The following is a 22,310-nucleotide window of genomic DNA, read 5'->3' as shown; positions in this document are numbered from 1 at the left end:
GGGGACACTGACAATGGGTGGATAGGAGCTGGATAAAGATCCAGCAAGAGACTGAGGAGTAGTCTGAGAGGTGGGAAGAGAATCAGGAGAGAGCAGTGTCACAAAACTTTAGGTAAAAGAGTATTCAGGAGAAGAGGGTGATTGACAGAGTTGATGGCTGCAGAGAGGTCAAGAAAGATTTGAGGATTGAGAAAAGGCCATTGGATTTAGCAATTCAGATCACTACTAACTCTGGAGAGAACGTTTTCGGTTGAAGCTGAGGTCAGAACCCAGACTTTAGAGGCTGAGAAGAAAGTAAGTGGAAAGGAAATGAAGACACCAGTTGTATAAGGCTTTTACAAATTTAGCCACAAAAGAAAAGAGAGATTCAGGATGATAGTGGGGATTGTGAAGCTTTTTAAGGGTAGGGAAGATATGGGCATATTTGTAGGCACCAAGGAAACAATCATAGAGAGGGAAATTGGTAATTGCTGAGAATGAGGATGATAGAGGAAGCAGTCTGAGTGTGCTGGAGAAGACAAGATGGAATGGCATTGAGTGCTTGGAGATGAGTTGATTATGGTAAGGAAAAAACACCACCTCTTTTTGTGAGACAGATGGAGGAGATAGTGGGGGATGACATCAGAGTAAGGTGAAATGATGAAATGGAAGAAAAGAGTGAACTTTTAGCAGATTATGAGACAAGGTCCTCAGCTGAAAGAGGGGTAGGAGAATGTACCACGGGGAGATTGGAAGAGAGATAAAATGATTTGGAAAAGCAGCTGTAGTGAGTAACATAATAAAAGTCTCCAGTACATTTCATGATTTTCCTTACCCACTAATCATCTCTCTCAACTTGCTTAACTCTCTTATCTTATTTACTTTGCCTTATTCTGGAATCTACTTTGTCCTCCTCAGGTTGGCTTCCTAATTCTCTTTAGTCCTTCAAATTTTTGTCAATTTTTCCCAAAATTTGCCATTTCCACTCCCCAAATCTAACCTACTTTATTATTCCAAACCCCAACAATACATGTTGTCTTTCTCCTTTTCTCTTCTACTGCTCCTTCCTTTGTCTTTCCTTTCAGAAACCTGAAGGAGAAAAAAGATACTTGAGATGCTTTGTAAAGCATGGTATAAATTTAGAGTGATTATTAAACTATTAATCCCACAGGAATACATTGTAGTTTTCATTATCTCTGTAACAACTTAAATAGGTTTAATTTATTCAGATTTTGTTTAATCATAAGTACAACTACTTCATTAGATTATGTTCACTAAAGTGGATTACTTATGACTGCAAGAAGGTAATAGAAATTAAAACTTGGACTTTGATTTCTAATAATTACTAAGCTTTTAAAATTTATTGTTTTAAAAACATTATTAAGTACCTTTTTTGTTTTTTAAATAAACCTTTATTAGATTTTATTCTGTCAAAGGTGGATAAAAAGCAAAATTTGAAGAATTCTTAATAAGTTAATATTTTCTGTTGGTGGTAATTGACTTTATATTTTTAATTAATCTCTCCCTCTGATTACCCTCTCCTCTATCTCCCCTTGAGCAAATTAAAAAACAAAAAAATAAATAAATGAAGCCCTTGACACAGACATACACAAAGTTTGGAAAAACCAAATTCCCACATTGAACATGTCTGAAAATGTGTGTGTCTTTCCAAATTTTAAGTTCAGCACCTCTTTCATAGGAAGTAACTACCATATTTCATTTTCATTGTTTTAGATTCATGTTTTATAATTGCTTTAGCACCGTTCTGAAATTTTTCAAAGATGTTTTTCTCTATAATGTTAACACATTCTCTATAATGTTATCATATACATTATTCTCCTAGTTCTGCTCACTTTATCCTCAACAGTTCATAGAGGTCTTCCAGTTTCCTCTAAAACTTTACATTTTGTCATTTCTTATGGCACAACAATATTTCATTACATTCATATACCAGTTTGTTTAGCTATTCTCTTGTAGGAATTTATCCCTCCTAATTTCCAACTTTTGGTTACCATGAAAAGATGTACTCTGTATGTTTTTATAGATAATAGATGTTTTTCTTTTTCTTTGATTGCTTTGGGGCATTGATCTAGTTATTTGTATTGCTGAGTCAAAGGATGTATGCGTTTTAGTAACTCTTCAGCATAGTTACACATTTCTTTTCCAGCATGATTGGATCATCTCATCACGCCACCAACACTGCACCTAGTTTATCTGTTTTACTGCAGCCCCTCTAACCTTTGTCATTTTCCTCTTTTATCATTGTTGCCATTCTGATGAGTGTGAGGTAGAACCTCATAGTGGCTTTAATTTTCATTTCTCTAATTATTATTGATTTAGAGTTTAGATTTTCATGTGGTGGTTGGTAGTTTGGATTTCTTCCTTTAAAAACCTCCTATTCATATCTTTTGACTATCTATTAAGGAATAGCTATTAGCCTTATAAATTTTAGTCCATTCCTTAAATGTCTTACATATCTCCTTGTCTTACATATTTCCTCTTTATCAGAGAAACTTATTGCAAAGATTTTTCCCCAGTTGCCCTTTTCATTTTAGCTACATTAGACTTGTTTGTGCACTTTTAAATTTTATTTATGAAAATTGTCCATTTTATTTTGTTTAATCTCCCTTATCACTTAGTTATAAACTCTTATGTTGTCCATAGATCTGAAAGATAATTTCTTTGATTAACTTTAGGTGACCTTCCCAGAGTGTGTAAGATGGATGACAATCGAGTTTGATCCTCAGTGTGGTACTGCACAATCAGAAGATGTTCTCCGTTTGTTGATTCCTATTAGAACTGTTCAGAACTCTGGATTTGGACCAAAGGTGAATTCTGTTCATGAAAACCTCAATTCATGGATAGAACTAAAGAAATTTTCAGGGTCTTCTGGATGGCCAACTATGGTTTTAGTCTTGCCAGGTAAGATTTTTTTTTGTTTCTGTTTGTGTGTTTTACTTGGTGATAATTCTGTTGAGTATTGTATACTACCTATGTCTTTCGCTATACTTTAAAACAAAAACAAGTGAGAAAAGAGACCATTCCAGGAAGGGACATGAAAAAATGTTTGGAGATAAAGACAGCAAAATATATTCTTAGGACAAGACTAACTAGCCTGAAATACAGAACTTATATTGGGATACAGAGACTGATAAATTTGGTTAGGCAAAGTGAAACTAGACTATAGGAAAAAATAAACAGGCTGTTTATTTCTTACCCAAGTCAACCCTTCTCTATGTGTCTACTTTATCACATCTCTTCCTATCATATTCAGAAGGTTTCATCTTCAGTCTTTCCCACTTTATCTCAGACTTTTAACTTTAATCCTTTCTAAAGTATTTCAGTACTTTGTACATATATTTTTTCTCTTTATATTTATTATGTATATCCTTATATATTTACTTGTTATCTTCTTGAGTTGAGTATAAATTATTTAAGTAGAGATTATTTCATTTATTGTTTTTATATCATACTTGGTAGATAGCTATTTAATAAATTTTTACTGTTTGATTATTAAATAATGATTAAATGTTCTATTAAGCCAAGAGGTTTTAGCCTGTCATGCTGCCAACTCTTTGCTTCCTTCTCTTTGTATCCTTTTGGATTATGTAAATGTTATAGAGGCTTTGACTAAGCCTTAAGCATCCGTAGTATGGGGGGGAGGGGGGGGTGCAGCTAGCTGGTGCAGTGGATAAAGCACCGTCCCTGTATTCAGGAGGACCTGAGTTCAAATCTGGCATCAGACAATTGACACTTATTAGCGGTGTGACCCTGGGCAAGTCGCTTAATCCTCACTGCCCCATTTAAAAAAAAAAGAAAGAAAGAAAAAAAGAGAATCTGTAGTATGGTTGTGATTGTGTAACCTTTGACAGTCATGTGACTTGCTGTCACTGATGCTAAATGAATCTTTCTAAATATGGGCTATAGTACAATGAACATCAAATTTGAGTCAGTATACCTGAGTTCAAATCCTTGCTTTGCCAAGTGATTTATTGTAACATTACCCTCACTGCTCTATAAACCTGTGATCCTATTCAGTTCTCTTGGTCCTGTTGCAAAAATTTCTAAATCACAGTGTTAAACAAAGAAAAAACCAAAGCCTTCAAGTCAAAAGAAAATAGGTTCATTGACAGAGGGATCCTGTCTCACAATAAAGCTGGTCTCAGGTCTGGGATCCAAAGACCCTGACTTTCAGAGACAGGCCAGTTAGGTTCCCAAAAGATTACTTTGGAAAGGGTTACAAAATAACAGCATGATCCTTTATCTCCTCATATACTGGTCCTAAAGTACCATCGTTGCTAAGTAACAAGGGTAAACACACATATGATTGCATATATGAATGCCTCAAATCTTAAAACAAATAGCATACAGGGGTTTACTTCTTGAGACACCACTATTGGAGACATCCTACTTTTTAGGTACTTCTGTATTTCTTTTAATGACTGGTTCATTCCATCTATTTTTGGTAACTGATTTTTATTCTGATTGGTCTGTTCTAACCACAAGATGCTACTTGCATATGATAATACATGTAGGGAGGATAATTATCCATGAGCTTAGAGCAATATTAGCTGTTTTTGCATCTTATCACTAATTACTTAGTTATTGAAGCTACTAAAGAATACTCTTAAATCACATATATCAGTAAGGAATGACTAATCTGACCATAAACTGTAGGCTACATGAATGGAAAGATGTATTAGAGAACAAGTTGACCCATAATCTACTTTTACATCTTTCATTTGTGTATCACTCAAAGCATTATCTGCTACTAAAGTTTAAAATCACTTAGAAAAATAAGGACTAGGGAAAATTTCACTCAGTCCTTCTAATACTGACAACTCCAGAACACTTAAAATAATATAAGAGAGTAATAGCACAGGTTAATACTGTGATTAAAAAAGCATATAGTCTTTTTCCATTGAAATAAGACATAGAAGAAAATATGGCTGGCAGGATAATGTAGACAAACTGAGCTAAAAGGCCCTGAGATCCACCTTGCTATAAAGCAACAAAGACAATATAGAAGCATTCTGGATAGGATATAAGGCATCCCTGAGTCACTTGGATAGCTTATAAATAAGTAATTGAGAGATAACACTTGTAATTCAAAAATAGAAAAATTTATTCAAGGCAATATATCATCACTATGATGAATAGAGATTCCTTATGTAAGAATAAAATAATATTCCTTATGTCCATTTATATTTATTCTATACATTTCTTCTTATCTGGTTATCTTTAAAAGAAAGGATAATTAAAATAATATTTTCATTTCAAGATTTTTACTTTCTTAGGAAATGAAGCCCTTTTTTCATTAGAGACTGCATCAGATTATGTGAAAGATGACAAGGCTTCATTTTATGGTTTCAAGTGTTTTGCTATTGGATATGAATTTAGTCCTGGTTCTGATGAGGTGAGTGTGAATCTTCTCATAATTATATTAAACTAAGCTTTTTTTGGTAGGCAATATTTGACTTCTAAATGTCAGTTATACATTTTGTTCAAAGTTTAAATTCATTTCAAGCTCATATTTGTAATGTAAATATACATACACAGGGGCAGCTAGGTGGCGCAGTGGATAGAGCACCGGCCCTGGAGTCAGGAGTACCTGAGTTCAAATCCGGCCTCAGACACTTAACATGTAATAGCTGTGTGACCCTGGGCAAGTCACTTAACCCCAATTGCCTCACTAAAAAAAAACAAAACAAAACAAAAATATACATACACATATACTGTTGCATGGGGTACATTGTTTATATGTTAGGTTCTTTTTTAACATTCTCATTTTTAACATTTATAAAGTTTCAAACCATTTTGAATTTTTAAAAATGTTATAGTCACATTCATCAAACTCTGCCTGATCCTGATCTCAATTTCTGCGTAATATGCCAAGAAAATGTGGGTATGACTTCCATAATACAGGGCTCTCTGACAAATACAAATCCCCCAGAAACCTAACAATATAGGTGTGATTTCTCTTTCTAACACTCCTCTGCTGCTTAAAGGAGTGGTGAATAGTGGAGAAAAAATTGGACTTAAATCCCAACTCAGATTCTTACTATCCTGTATTCTTTTCCCTTTTCTCCTCCCAAGTGAATGTTAAATATATATAGGAAATTGTCATTTTTCCATTTACACTTAATCATTCTCTGTGGATTAATGACAACTTTCTGGTTTGTTACGGGGTCTGACCTATATTTCTTCTAAATCTCTAAAATGTAATTCAATAAAACAAAATATAGGATAAACAGTGTTTAAAAAAAGTTTCTCAGTGAATAGTCAAGTAATGTGAACTAATAATAAACATGTTTGTAACCCTGAGCATTTATATTAACCTTCCATTCAAAATGAATTGCTTTTCTCCTTGACTTACTAATTCAACAATGAGCTAACACAATTTTCCTGAAGTTATTCAGAGTGTATTTTTTGAGAGTTCACTTCTTGCCAATTATGATTTTATAGAAATACATTTTACTAACCTAAGTACTGACATCAGACACAAACTTTTAAAATAATAATTTAATTTATAATTTTACAGGGAATTATTCAGTTGGAAAAAGAATTAGCTAATCTTGGTGGGGTTTGTGCAGCAGCTTTAATGAAGAAGGACCTAGCCCTTCCTATTGGTAAGTAATCCTATATTTATTCAGGCATTCTCTTACCTTGTACTACCTCCACAGCCAAATAAATGTGTATCTCTCTCTCTCTCTCTCTCTCTCTCTCATACACACACACACACACACACACACACACACACATGCACATAAAAAACATTGTATTTCCCCCTCATAATCTCTTCTTTTTAACTACTTGTCTTGTACTTTAAATTACCAACCTTGCTGCCAGAAGCTTCTTCTCTAATTAACATGCTTATTCAGAACTCCAGGAGAGGTGAAGTAAAAGGAAAGCCATGTCAACTAGACTTATTACTGTATACCTATAATCAGGCAACACTTTTTCTCATTCACCTCTTTCCTCCATCACCCCATTACGTTCCTAAACTATAAATGCATGCCTATTGGTTAATTATGGGAAAATAATTCTAATTGCTTGAATGCAAAACATACATTTCAAGCATTTACTAAACATTTTTCTCATCAGTTCCCTCTCTCACTCTAGCTTTAAATGTCTTTCAAGTAGCTGCAAAGTAAATATTAGATCATGTCTAATGCTAAGCAATCATAGTTCTTTCGTGTGAGGATATCAGAAATAATCAAGGATGCCCAAGTTAGATAAAATTCCATTAGGCTAAGGTAGCATAATTCCTTTCTGTTAAAATATAAGGGTGAACATTTGGATTAAAATAGGATTGCTATAAATATAGTATATAATTTTATATTAAATACATGTTGCAAATTGCATCATATCTTTTAACCACAACCTGTACAAAATAATTGGGGGGGGGGAGGGATTAGGGAAGATGTGTTCCTTACGGTATTAGAATTTTAATGTAGAATTGTATAGAATTTAATTGTCAAGAAACTTTAACATTCTTCAATGAAATGTTTAATTTGTGTAGCAGGTAATGAATTGGAAGAAGATCTTGAAATTCTTGAAGAGGCTGCTCTGCAGGTAAATATATTATACCTTACATTATGTGGTAAAAATTATTTGTGGTAAAGATTAATATTGCAGTTTTTAGCTGACTCATTTGGGAGGGGCTCACCTTGAGGTTACTTATGCTACTGAGGTCAGAAGGAGAACTCTCCATAGGCAGTTTTTGAAGGACCTCCCCTTTTGGGGGAGGAAAGATTGAACACTCCCTGAAGGGAGGCAGAGGGCGCTTCTGGAACGCTAAGTGTCTTCCAGAATGCGCTTTCTCATTCTTCGGCCTTTGCAGTGGGGGCACGTGTTTGCTCTGTCTTGGAGGCTGTTTTCTTTGACCAGGTGTTGGTGAGTTAATTATGGAAAACCCTAAATTCCTTTGAACTAGCTTAATTGGAAAGGGTCTGAGGATTGAATAGGTTAAGTTTAGAGTTGAGTATTTATCTGTATTTCTATTTTCCTATTTCCTTATCTTTGATTTTTATTAGTTTTACCTTTGTTGTTTAATTAATTCCCAAGTAATAAAATCTGATCCTTTTGAGAATTAAAGCTTAAAGGCTCCTTTCTTATTGGCCTGGGAGAAATATCTAAAAAGGGCATTTCAGAGTGGAGGGTGAACCTAAAAGGTCCCTCATATTTCTCGGGACCCCAATATTAAGACGTCACCCAAATAATGCTCCGTATATCAAATTTTGTCCCTCACAATTGTAAAGTACAATTTATATTGCATGTTGTACGTACATTACATTGTAAGTAATCTATGAATCCAAAACTGAATTTGACTACCAATTTTAAAGTAATATTCATATTCACACTATTATCAAAATTTGGATTTGAAAAATGTTTAGAAACTAGGAAATTTAACTCTAGGGTTACAATGAAATTGAATGAATGCTTCATAGAAAGTTATTTTATGTTATAGTATCTTCTAACATTTCATTTGGGTTTTTTCTTTCTAGGAGACTGCTATATTGATTGCTACCCTTGTTTACATATCAAAATTTGAATATCATTGAGCCTCTATACTCAATTTCTTTTAGAAAAAATGCACTAGCAAAAGGGTTACCTATCTCTAAATAATAACTTTTTCCATACAAATAGCTTGAGCCAAATATGGTCTGATTTGTCAAGAAAATTTTAACATATGCCCTTGTCCTTTTACCTTAAGAAACAAGAGAAGTATACCATCATTTACCATTAGAGGAAACATTGTGTAGAAAATGACATATACTACAGAGGATAATAATAATAGCGAGCATTTAAATAGCACCTGAAGGCTTACAAAGCACTCAGTGTATATTCTTTCTTTTGATCCTCAGAACAAATCTATGAGACAGTTGTAATCCCCATTTTACATGTAAGGGATATGAGGCTAAAAGAGATTGAGTGATTGTCCAGTATCACACAGCTAATGTGTTCAAACTCCAAGGACGCCATTCTTTGCACTGCACTGTCTTGCTCTCTGAATATAAAATGCTTACTGCTCTGTCTGCTGTCTCAGGTCTTACCAGAAGTCACAAAATGCTTCGATTTTCTGGTCTATTACAGAGGAATAATAAAATTATATACTTTTTTTTTTTAATTTTTAGTGAGGCAATTGGGGTTAAGTGACTTGCCCAGGGTCACACAGCTAGTAACTGTTAAGTGTCTGAGGTCGGAAAAATTATATACTTTTGATTTTAAAATCTTATTGTAAGATAATGTATGAATAAGATAACATATGAATTAAACTTTAACAAGTCTATATTCTGAGTCTACAGTGTTTGAAGACTTGGGAGACCCAAGGAAGAGAAAAATTTCAACAAGTAGAAATGAGGAGAGAATGTATTCGAAGCATGGGAGAGAGATAGCCTTCATGAATAAGTGAAGAGAGAATAATACAAGATGTTCTCAGAGAATAGCTCAAAGTTTATTTTGACTAGAACAATGACTATTTAAAGAGGAAGTAGAACAGAACAAAGTTGGAGAGATAGGTAAAAGCCAGATTGTGAAGAGCATTATATGTCAAGCTAAGGTGTTTGTATTTTATCTTTTAGGAAAATTATTCATAGTCTTCTCTAAGGAGTTTACGGTTTAGTAGAGAGGCAATATACACAAATGTACACACATACATACATATATGTGTGAGTGTATATGTGTATATATACATGTATATACAAATAATGATATAAAATAATATTTAAGTGCTTAAAATGAATGTATGTTCCTGTATGACAGCAGTCTAAGAGGGAGAAGGAGAGTCCTTATTGACTGCTGTAAACAAAAAAAATTTCCTGGAATGGTTAGAAATTATATTCAGTGGAAATAGGGTGGTGCATTTAGCACAGCTTGAACAAAGCATAAGTAGACTAGGGAATCACCACCTCCATACTAAACATGTATAAGTAGCAGTACAAATTAGCTGGAGTATATGGAAAGGAGTAGTGAGAGATAAGGCAGGAAAGGTAGAATGGTGCCAGATTGTGGAGAGGGATTAGAAATAGAACATTCGGCCATATTTTTTGCTGAATTATACTTTATACTGAGTGAAAAAAAACCAAAAAGTTTCAGCATTAAATGTGTTTTTTTCTTAGCCATAATAACTACCTTTTTTAAAAAAATACTAGTAATTTAAATGCTAAACATTTATTCATTTATGCCAATATAAACATATATGAACTTTCAAAGGAACCCTGTGTTTGTTTTAAAGAATCTTCTTTATGAATGTATCGTATGAAATAATTTATCCATTTGCTGATGTATCAGTTTTCTGTTTTGCTAAATAGGTGTGCAAAACTCATTCTGGTATTCTTGGAAAAGGTTTAGCCCTTTCTCATTCACCAACTATACTGGAAGCTCTTGAAGGAAGCTTGCCACTTCAGATTCAAAGCAATGAACAGTCATTTTTGGAAGATTTCATTGCATGTGTTCCAGGATCAAGTGGGGGTCGACTTGCAAGGTAATATAGTCTGTGATCTAGTTTCATTTCTTCTTTTTGCTTGTTTCACTTTTTAACCCTGAAAACATTATGGTATGAAAATCAGCTTTGGCATACAGCATAAAATGACCAACTTAAAATGTTTCGAACTTGATGAAGAAATGCAAAATGTGTAAAATGATCTCTACCCTCATCCTCCACCTCCCAACTCCAATTCATCTCTAATTTAGAGTCTCTAAGATTTGTCTGGGACATTGAGAGGTCTATTGACTAGCCATATTCCCAAAGCTAGTATATGTTAGAGGCAGAACTTTAACCCAGATTTTTCCAAATCTAAGTGCTACTCACTACAACCATGCGACTATAAAATCTGTAACCTTTGTTCTGAAGCACAAAAACACCAGAATGCCTTTAAAATTTTTTTAGTGTTTGAGAATTTTATTTCAAGAATAGATCTTATCACAGTTGAAATCCAGATACATAGGGGGCAGCTAGGTGGCACAGTGGCTAGAGCACCAGCCCTGAAGTCAGGAGGACCTGAGTTCAAATCCAGCCTCAGACACTTAACACTTACTAGCTGTGTGACCCTAGGCAAGTGACAACCCCAATTGCCTCACCAAAAAAAAAGAAAGAAATCCAGATACATGCAAATGTTGAGTCAAGTATGAGATTTTGGTATATTAATTTTTAAGGGGCAAACAAAAATTATATTTTCATTTGTGGTTTTACTTTTTTCTTAAAAAGATAAAAATTAAATTTGTTTCTGAACTGAGTAATGCTAATGAAATTATTCTTAAGTAAAAAGGAAGTTGAGGGGCAGCTAGGTGGTGCAGTGGATAAAACACCAGCCCTGGATTCAGGAGGACCTGAGTTCAAATCCAGCCTCAGACACTTGACACTTCCTAGCTGTGTGACCCTGGGGAAGTGACTTAACCTTCATTGCCCCGCAAAAACAACAACAAAAAAGAAGTTTAGGAATCCCCATGAAAAAAATCAGGTTTAAAAGAAAAGAGACATCAACTATGTATATACCTCACAAATAACTTTGCTTCACCTACTTTTTGATTTCTGAGAAGATTACAATGCCTATTCTTTTAATAAGCACAGTGTGCAGTCTTAGTCCTTATTTATTTTACATTCAAGGTGGAGTTAAAGGAAAGATCACAACTTTTAACAGATTAGTACACAATAAGTTGATTTAGGAAATCAAGAAAGGCTTCCTATAAGAGATAACACCCAAAGTTAACCTTGAAGGAAGCTAAGTATTATAGTAAAAATGAGAAAGTACATTCCAAAAAATATTGTGGAAAGTCATAAACATAGGAGATGGTAGGAAAAGTGCATAAGTAAGTTTGGATGGAATGTAGAATACATCAAGAGGCATAATATAAAATTACCAGAAATACAGACTGGAGTATGGTTGTGAAGGGCTTTAACTGTTTGTATTCTATCCACCAAAGTAATAGAGGGCTGCTAAAAGGATAAAAGGAATGACCATGGTCGGAATTTCATTTTAGGAATATTATTTTCATAGTTAAAGTGCTTTTCAGACCTTAAAATTGTGTGTGTGTGTATATATATATATATATATATATATATATATATATATATATATATATATACATATATATATGTTAGTTGTTAAAAATTATTATTATTAATAAGAAAAATAGTATAAAAGACATTGTGGAAGTAGAATCAACAAGACAGGGGTGGTAAAGGTAGTAAAGGGTAAAATATGACTGAAGTTGTGAACCCAAGCAACTAACTGGAAGAATTATGGTGTCCTCCATAGAAACAGGAAAATTTAGAATAGGTGTGGTTTCAAAATGGGTGGTGAAGTGGGTAGAAAATTAATTCTGTTCTTGACACATTGAGCTTGGGTTACCTAAAGCTCAGTATAAGTATTTGGCCTATATATATAGCTTTGGGAATCATCTGTATAGAAAAGATAAACCTTTGTTGGGATAACAGAGAGAGGGTTGAGAAAGAAGAGGATCCAAGAAAGACCTTTAGGGGACCCCCAGAGTTAGGGAGTGGGTTATGCTTGATAACCCAGTAAAGGAAATCCATACGAAAGAGAAAAAGGAGAAATCAGTGTCATTAAAGCAAAGGAGTAGCAAGTGTACAAAATATACACTGAATAACAGTTTCAGAAACTACAAAGAGGTCAAGAAAGATGAGGACTGTGAAAAGACTATCAGATTTAGCGATTAAAAGACTAATGTTGACTATCATTCAACAAGCACTTATTAAATGCATTCCATGTCCTGGTCACTGTGCTAAACACTTGGATTAATGAAATGGTCCCTCTCCTGAAGATGCATACTTAAAAAAATTTTTTTTGCATCTTTTGTTTTTATATTACCTTGATTTTCAAAAGAAGGAAGGTAGATACATTTTCCCATTTCTTCTGGAATATGCTTGGTCATTATAATTATACATAATTCAATTTTATTTTTTTCCCAGTTCATTTACATTATTGTAGTAGTTGTATGTAAAATTATTGTTACCCTGGTATTGCTTGCTTTAGAATGTCTTTCCATTCTTGTCTCAGTTCTACATGTTCATTATGTCTTAACACACAGTCATACTCTAGTACATTCATAGTTTAGAAAATCTTAGTGTTATTTATAAATGTTATTTATTATTCTTATTTCTACCATTTATTAACCATTCCCTAGTCAGTAGATACCTAACTTATTGCCAGTAATTTTCTTCTACAAACAAATGCTACTCTGGTGCAATTAACACTTTTTTGCTTTTGACCTTCTTGAGGTTTATGGACAACAGTGGGATTTGTAGGTCTATGAACATAGATGATTTAGTTCCTTTTGTAACATAAAACCAAATTGGTTTTTAGAATGTTTGCATTAAGTCATAGCTTCACCATAAGGGTAATTATGTACCTGTGTTTCTATATATTCTCCAGCATTGATTGTACCAGCCTTTTGTTATTCTTGCCAATTGACTTAGTATCAGGTGAAACCTCTGCATTGTTTTGATTTGCATTTCTCTCATTGCTAATTATTTGGAGCACTCTTTCATATGGTTACTAATATTTTATAATTCTTTTTCTTTTCTTTTCCTTTTTAAAAAAAATGGCTTATCCATATCCTTTGGCCACTTATCCATTGGGGAATGGCTCTTGTTCTTATATATTCATGTTCCATATATATCTTGGCTATTAGGGTCCTTTAGAGATAGTTGATGAAAAGATTTTTTCTTACCTAATTTTATTGATTTGGTTAGTGCTAAAATTTTTCAATTCATGTAATCAAAATGACCTATTTTATCTTTTGTGTTCACCTCTATCCCTGGTTTGAGAGAGAACTCTTCTGCTAACCATGGTAATAAATGCTTACTCACTGATTTGTTGACCTGTTTTTCTTCTTCTTCTTTCTTTTTTTTTTTGACGGTGTGACTTTTAATATTGAGGTTGAATATCTGTTTTGAGCTTACTGTGGTATATGGTATAAGTTAATGTTCTAAACCTCATTCTACTCAATTGTTCACCAGTTTTCCAGAAGTTCTTGCCAAATAGTTTTTTCCCAGTTAATTCATCTTGGTTTTATCAAGCACTGGGTTATTGAATTAAAACTGTTTTTGATTCTCCCCTCTCTAGTCTGTTCTAGTAATATTCTTTTAGTTTTTAATTAATGCTAAATAGTGTTGAAGAATTTTGAATTATAATATAATATGAAGTCTAGAAGTACAATTTCCCCTTCATGCTTACTTGATAATTGTTTTTATTTTGTCAAGCTCTATAATGTCCTTATACTTCAGTATAACACTAGGTGCTTGTATCCTCTTGGGAGTAACAGTATGCATATATATAAGTTTATACAAAATAAATGAAAAATAATTTATTAAGTATTTACTATGTATTAAGCACTGTGTTAAGTACTGAGGAATTCACATAGAAAAATAAGATTGTCCTTTACAAAATAAATATAAAGTAATTTTAGGTGAAAGGCTAGCATCTAAGAGGATCAGGAAAGGCCTCATGTAGTAGGTGCCACTCAAGCAGATTTTGAAGGAGAATAGAAATTTTAAGAGGCAGAAGTCAGGAGGGAGTACAACACCATGGAAATAGGAGATGCAATGTCATATGTGAGGAAGAGCAAGAAGGCTTAGCTTTGGCTAGATTGTTTAGTAGTACATGAAGGGAAGTAATGTCGAATAAGGTTGAAAAGCTAGATTAGAGATAGATTATGAAGGGTTTTAAATGCCAAATGTAGGAAAGACTAGGAAGCCCCCGGAGTTTATTGAGTGGAAACTTGCCCTCTACTTGAGGAATATCGCTTTTGCCAACTATGTGAGGGATGGATTAGAGAAGGGAGAGACTTGAGGTAGAAAGACCAATTAGGAGGGCTTATCATTCCTCCTCTATTATATCTAATCAGTTGCCAAGTCTTGCTGTTTCTGCCCCCATAGCATCTCTTCCTTTTGACCCCTTCTTCCTGCCCACAGCTTGGTTCATCTAGGCTATTGCATTGGTCTCTTTGATTCAAGTCTCTCTCCTCTGCAGTCCATCCTGCAATCAGCCATTAAACTTATTTTCCTTATATAGTTTTAACCATGTGACTCCCCTACTCAAGAAATTCTTATAAAAACTTCTCTTTAACTTTTTTTGTTTTGTTTTGGTTTTTTAGTTTTTTGTTTTCTCTTTGGTGAGGCAATTGGGGTTAAGTGACTTTCCCAGGGTCACACAGCCAGTAAGTGTTAAGTGTCTGATGTCGGATTTGAACTCAGGTCCTCCTGAATCCCGGGCCGGTGCTCTATCCACTGCGCCATCTAGCTTCCCCTCTCTTTAACTTTTTAAGCACTTCACAACTTGGGCACAACTTACATTTCCAGATTCAGTGGACATTGCTTCCCCTTTCATACTCAGCAATGAAACCAAAGTGGCATTCTCTCAGATCCTCACACATGGTATTTCATCTCCAGTCTCATGCCTTTGTACTTCCTGGCCCCCATGTCTAGAATGGATTCTTTCCTTACCTCCACATCATGGAATTCTTAATTTCCCTCAAGAGGAAACTCAAATACCTCCCAACTGCTAGTACTCTCCCTCCCTCCCTTTAATATATCTACCATATGTTTTTATTTATTCTCTTTATATTCTGTGTATGTTTATATATGTACTTGTTTTCCCCATTAGACTGTAAGCTCCTGTGTGTATGGATTGTTTTATTCTTTGTCTTTATGTCCCTGGAACCTAGCACATAATGGATACTTTATAAATGCTTGTTGATTGATTGATTGATTAGGGCCTGAGATAAAGTGGTATTCTTCTGAATCAAAGTAAGGAGGCAAATACAAGAGATACTTGTTAACTAACTATATATGAAGAATAAAGGAGAACAAAGGGTGAAAGATTACTCTGAGGTTCTAAACCTGGAGTGACTGGAAGGACTGGAATGGTCAAGGAGGGGAGGGACAGAGAGAGAGAGAGAGAGAAGGAGGGATGGGAAAAGAGCAAGAGAGTGATGGAGAGAGAAAGAATGGATTTGGAGAAAAATATAGTGAATTTTGTTTTGGTTATATTGAGTTTGAGATGTTTGTGGAGCATCCAGTTTAATGTCCAATAGGCAGTTGATGATATAGCATTACAGTGCAGAGGAGATACTAGGGCAGAATATGTGGATCTGGGAGACGTCTGTGTAGAGATAATAATATGAGTACACATGAGCTGATGAGGATAGAATTGTGGGGTACACACACAAGTGGGAGAAGTGGAAAAGGGAGGCTGAGAAGTAGATAAATTGAACTAAGACAGAGCAGCAAAAGGTAATCTCCAGGATGCAGTCAAATGCTACAGAGAACTCAAGAAGGATGAGCACTGAGAGCAGGCCATGGGTCTCACAATTAAGAGATCATCATTAACTTTGGAGTTTGTAGTTTAGAGTTCATGGTTGAGGTGAAAAACTAGATTGGAATGATTGGAAAAGGTAATGAAATGTTGCACCGAGTATAGACAACTTTTTCTAGGAGTTTGGCTGGGAAAGGGAGGGGAAATACAGAATTTATTTTAAGCAATCATAAAATCAAGTGAAGGTTTTTGTTTTTGTTTTTTTTTAAGGTGGGGGAGATTTGGCCATCCTTATATATAGAAGGGAATGAACCAGTAAATAAGGACAGATTGAAAACTAAAGTGTAACTGATTGTGTAGACAGTGTCCTAAAAGATATGCAAGAGGATGAGATCAAGGCTAAAAGTTGAAGAGTTGGCCTTTAAGAGAGCAGTTTCATTTGTTTGACTGGCTTGGAAGACTTTCAAGAATTAAAAACTGAATTAGAAATGAAGTATTGATTATGACTTTTTCTAGATGTTTGGCTCAGAACAGCTATGAAGAACACATTGGTTTTACCATCATCTTCCAGCTGACAAAGCAGAGTTGAACTCAGTGATTATAAATTGTCTCCAAAATCAAGTCCTCAGATTAGCCAAAAAACTGAGTCAACTCTGTAATATAGTAGTCATTTTTAAAAAAATTCTTGGCCTTTATAATTATCTTTATTTAAAAAAAAACACAACTTTTTTTAAGCTATATTCCTATACTTTGGGACTGTCTGTGGATTTTTTTTCCAGGTAGTAGACATGGCAAGGATGATTAGTGAATCCTAGTTGTGACTAAAATTGATTTACTATATTTACATTGCTTCAGTTTTTGCATATTTATTATACCTAATTCATGTTGTAGTGTAAGTCATTAAATGTATACAATTTTAATACTATAGGTGGCTTCAGCCAGATTCTTATGCTGATCCTCAGAAAACATCATTGATTCTCAATAAAGATGATATCCGTTGTGGTTGGCCTACTACAATTACTGTTCAAACAAAGGATCAGTATGGTGATGTGGTTCATGTTCCTAATATGAAGGTAATTATTTTTAATTAAAGTAAATTGATTAGTCCTTATTAAGTGCCTACGTCATCAAAATTTTAAGTCCAAATGACCTTAAAAATCATCATCGGGGAGGGATTTGGAATGACAGTGGCATATTAAGAACCAGAAGAGCCCAGATCCCCCAGAAACATCCTCAATGAAGTTCTAAAAATGTATCAGAAGGAAAGAGAAATAAATATCCAGCAAGTCTAGGACTTCTCAAAAAGTTTTCCAGAAACCTGCCCAAAACATGATCAAGGAGCCTGAACCCACATCAGGAGACAGGACTAGACCAATCCTCAGACAGCCCATGTTTGAAGCATAACAGGAGGCAGGTCCTGAGTAGCACCTAATCAGGTAGCCCTTGCAAACCCAGAGCTCAGGTGGCTTACACCTGAACCACAGTCTGAGACAGGGACAGACCACTGCTTAAAGAAGCCAGCACTCAAGCAGTCCACAGCAGGAGAAAGAGCCAGAACTCCTGGAATCTTGTAAGAGGCCTTCTACCAACAGAATCAATATCATCTGGTTGGGGCTGTTAGGGCCATAAAGCCAATGTTAGATGCAGGCTTGTGCAAAAAGAATACAGGGAAGATTCCATCTTTATTTAGCCAGGACCCAGTAGAAAGTTGGGCAGTCTTAGTTAGGACATGTAGGACCAAACAGGCCCTACCTCCACCATCCAAGAGTATGGAAGGGAACAGAGTTTGACCTGAAGACAAAGCCCCGAGCCAGAAACTGATATTAGAGATATGTTTCAACAGAATAAAATAATGAAGACAATTATGAGATATTAAGGATAGAGAAAAACCCAAGAGGAAAACACAGAAAGAGAATAACAGCTACAGGTGCATATAGAACCTTAGAGAGAGAAAGATATCCTGGCTATAAGGACTACAGGAGTGTCTGTAAGAAATTAAGCAAGAGATACAAAATATAATTTTAAATAATACCTAGGAAAGAAAAAATCCAAGGAGAAGGTGGGGGTGTTTTGGTTTTGGGTTTTTTTGTTTTGTTTTTTTTGTTTGTTTAATAACAGTGGTGGCCATTTATAAAGCACTTCTTATATCCGTTTCCTCATTTATTCCTCTAAAAGCTCTATGAAGTAGGCACTAAATTTACTACCACCTACATTTTATTTTTTTATTTTTATTTCACTCTTTTTAATTCAACAAGCTTTTATTTTCTGTTCCTTCCCACTCCTGCCATCAGAAAAGAAAAACAAAACCCTTACAATAAATATATATAGTCAAGCAAAACAAATTCCTACATTGTCCATGTTGAGAAATGCATCTCATTATGCATCTTGAGTCTATTCCCTCTCTATCTGGAGGTAAGTATCATACTTTTTTATAGGATCTCTGCAATCATGGTAGGTCATTGCATTGATCAGGCTTAAGTCTTTCAAGGTATTTTTTTCTTAACACTTATTTCATAAATTTTTCTCCTGTTTCTGATCACTTCACATTACATCAGTTTATACTTGTCTTCCTAGACTTCTCTGAAACTATCTTTTTTCTCTTAGTGATATACCATATTTAGCTACTCTAAGTCATGGACATCCCCTTAGTTTTCAGGGCTCTGCTACTACCAAAATAAGTATTACAAATATTTTTGTATATGTAGGTCATTATACTTTTTCTTTTGCTTTCCTTAACATAAAGGACTTGTAGTAGTATGTCTAGGTCAAAGGATATATTGCAGTTTAGTGACTAAAAGGCACTTTAGGCATTTTTCCCAAATCATTTCTAGAATGGATGGTCTATTTCAGAGTTCCATATTATATAATCTCTTTTCCAACAGCTCTGCCCCTTTTTTTAATCATCTTTGTCAATTTGATGAATATGAAGTAAAACTTCAGACTTAACTGTACTTTGTACTTGTCTCTTTATTAGTGTTTTGGAGCATTTTTTCAAATGACTGTTGACAATTTGGATGTCCTTTTTTGAAACTATTTGTTCATATCATTTGACCATAGCTGTTATTTCTTGAAATAGAATTAATTCCTATATATCTTGGAAATTAGACCTGTATCATAGAAACTTCCTGCAAAGATCTTTTTTCAGTATCCATTTTCTTTTCTAGCTTTTGCTTTGATTTTATTTGAGCAAAAAGCTTTTTAATTTTGTGTAATTAGAACTGTCTATTTTATCTTCTATCTCTCTTACTAGCTCAAGAACTTTAAACTCCATCCATAGATCTAAGAGATTTCTTTCTTGTTGTCTAATCTTTTTTGTGATGTGACCTTTTATATTTGTCATTTATCCATTTGGAGATTACGATGATATATGTTATAAGATGTTGGCCTAAACTAAATATTTGCCAGATTTCTTTCTAGTTTTCCCAGTAGTATTTGGTTGAATAATAAGGCATTCCCCTGGGTGCTTAGACTTATCAAATCCTGGGCTTCTAAGATTATTTGCATCTGTGTTGTATATCTAATCTGTTCCATTGAGTGCGCTCGCTCTCTCTCTCGCTCTCTCTCTCTCTCTCTGTCTCTCGCTCTCGCTCTCGCTCTCGCTCTCTCTCTCAGCAAGTAACAAATTGATGATTCCTGACTTATTGTCTAGTTTCAGATCTGATACTATTGGGCTATTCTTCCCACTTTTCCTTTATTGTTTCTCTTGCTTCATTTCTTTCCAGAATTGTAATTGACCTTTAATCCAAACTTACTTTCTTTGAGCATTCATTTGTAAATATTTTAGCATTTTTCCTTTCTTCTGGGTTTGTATCTTGGGAGTCTTTGTCTCCATAATATCTCTTTTTCATCAGAATATCCAAGCTTATTTCCTGAATTAAGATTTTGTATTAGAGCCAGGCTATTCTCACTTCTGGATGGAATGTTAGGGCCTTATACATTCCTCGGCCTCTGTTATCAGGGATTCTGCTGTTGTGTTCTCTGAGTATTTATTGAGTGCTGTATTCTTCAAAGACTTCAAGGGCAGCTTAAGCCAGGGACCTGCAAACTTCCAGCAGTCCCACTTAATGTGATTTGGGGTGTGTACTGATACTGCTCATTTATTCTGAGTTTGGATTTGGATAATATAACTATAACCTTACCCTTGATTGATATTACAGTAGACAGATGCTGGCCTAAACCCTTGTTAGATGGCTGGAAGGCTATTGTAGCTTAAAAGCAACAAAATGATATAGGCTGCCCACTGATCCACAGTCCTTGTCCTGATCATACCCTATGGCTAGAATTCATGATCCAGCCCTGGAGTCAGAGAAACAGCTGCCATTGTTCCCCAAATCTGTACCAGCCAGCAGTCTGAATCTACTATTCAACTCTGGGAGCAGAGTAGCACAGGTATAGATGGGCCCACCCTTGCATTAAATCTCAAATCTTGCTCCAGAATAAGAGTGAGAGAGCTGTAGACCAATCCTTGGTGTGCTGCTACAAACTAATTCTGGGATTTTGCTCTAGGGTCAGTGCTACAGCGCTGTAAATACAGCCCTGTCCCTGTAGACTTATTCTAGAAGCAGGTCTACAAACTGAATTGTCTAGGCTGAATTTATCATCTTGGGCTGAAAAAATGATACACTATTGTTTAGTTGGATTTCCTTTTCACCATTTGTTCTTATGTCCTTTCTTTTTCTTTCTTGGAACAGAACTCAACTATATTTCTTTCTCTTGCCTCATCATGTTTTCTAATCCCACAGAGTATCATAGGTTATAAACCCTATCCAGCAATAGGATTCCACGGAAATTAGAATGGACCAAACAGAAAGTGATGACTCCATGAAATAGAAAATATTAACATGTAATAGTAAAGTATAATACAATAACATTTATATAGTGCTTTAAGGTATACAAAGTGCTGTATATACGTTATCTCATTTGATCCTCAAAACAGCTCTGTGAAGTAGGTACTCTATTATCCCCATTTTACAGATGAGGAAACTAATTCTGAAAGAAGTGACTTGCCCAGGATCACACAGCTAGTAAGTGTCATAGGTGAAATTTGAACTCAGGAGTTCCTGACTGCCAAGTCTAATACTCTTAATAGTTGTGCCATCTAGCTTCAAGGTTTGTGAGGGCTGGGGAGAAGAACAGAAGAAAATATAAAAGTATATGCCATTGACCTGGAAAACACGTCAAGAAGTAATCATATAAGAATCATTGGACTATTTGAAAATCATGATTTAAAAAATTCTAAATACTATATTTCAAGGAATCATAAATGAAAATGTCAAAATCTACTAAAATTCCATGGAAAACTGAACATAGAATGAATTCCTCAGTCAACTGCTGAAAGAAATCTAAAATAAAACTCCTAGGAACAACAGAGTTCCAGATCAAAGGAAAAAATACCATAGGCAACCAAACAGAAAGAGTTCAATTCCAAGGATCTATAAGCCTTGGCAACTGCTGCCAATATAAAGGAGAGAGAATCATAAATTATTGTATTTCAAAAAGCAAAGATAAAGGCTTATAACTAGATAGAACCTATCCAGCAAAAGCTTTGATAAAAAATAATGCATTTTCCATGAAAAGCCCAGAAGTGAATAGAAACTTTAAAATAAAAATGTAGAAGTGAATAGAAATTTTTAAAAAAATAATAAATTCAGTTGATTAAATGGAAGGCACTATATGGTGATGATTTATTTACATTCTAATACAGGGAGGAGAAACAAGTGTACTTTTAGAAACTAATGTCTTCAGAGATCATAGAAGAAATTATACAAGACAAACATAGGACCTGAGGATAGTTTTATTCCATTTTTATGGTCTTACCAAAAAAAGGAAATAAATGAGGAAAGGAAATAGAAAGGAGAGGAAGCTTACTATGTAGGAACTGCATGAGATGAAGAATATACAAGCATGCAGGAAAGAGTGGGGAAATCAGTTTTCAATGAAACTCACTTTAACCTCAACTAGACAAAAGAAAAATTGAAAACACCCAATTGTTTGGTATAGAAATGTATTACACTGAATAGGGAAATAGGTGAAGACAGTGTGAGAAGAGAA

At 34.6% G+C, this 22,310-nt stretch overlaps 1 protein-coding gene across 3 annotated transcripts in view; it reads left to right on the top strand.

Moving 5' to 3' along the window:
* The window catches only part of MYCBP2 (MYC binding protein 2), a 324,065-nt gene that overhangs the window by 187,465 nt on the left and 114,290 nt on the right, over positions 1 to 22,310 (top strand). For 2 of the 3 annotated variants that reach the window (XM_043997408.1, XM_043997407.1), the window contains 6 exons: positions 2,676 to 2,901; positions 5,277 to 5,395; positions 6,521 to 6,608; positions 7,502 to 7,554; positions 10,293 to 10,465; positions 17,188 to 17,332. In XM_043997408.1, the coding sequence (XP_043853343.1) occupies positions 2,676 to 2,901; positions 5,277 to 5,395; positions 6,521 to 6,608; positions 7,502 to 7,554; positions 10,293 to 10,465; positions 17,188 to 17,332 (804 nt within the window). The remainder of the gene's footprint in view (positions 1 to 2,675; positions 2,902 to 5,276; positions 5,396 to 6,520; positions 6,609 to 7,501; positions 7,555 to 10,292; positions 10,466 to 17,187; positions 17,333 to 22,310) is intronic. The other variant, XM_043997409.1, reaches the window with a different exon arrangement.

Source organism: Dromiciops gliroides, chromosome 3 (assembly GCF_019393635.1).
Source record: "Dromiciops gliroides isolate mDroGli1 chromosome 3, mDroGli1.pri, whole genome shotgun sequence".
NCBI lineage: Eukaryota > Metazoa > Chordata > Mammalia > Microbiotheria > Microbiotheriidae > Dromiciops > Dromiciops gliroides.
Note: the sequence above shows the minus strand (reverse complement) of the source record. Positions and strands in the feature narration are given on the sequence as shown.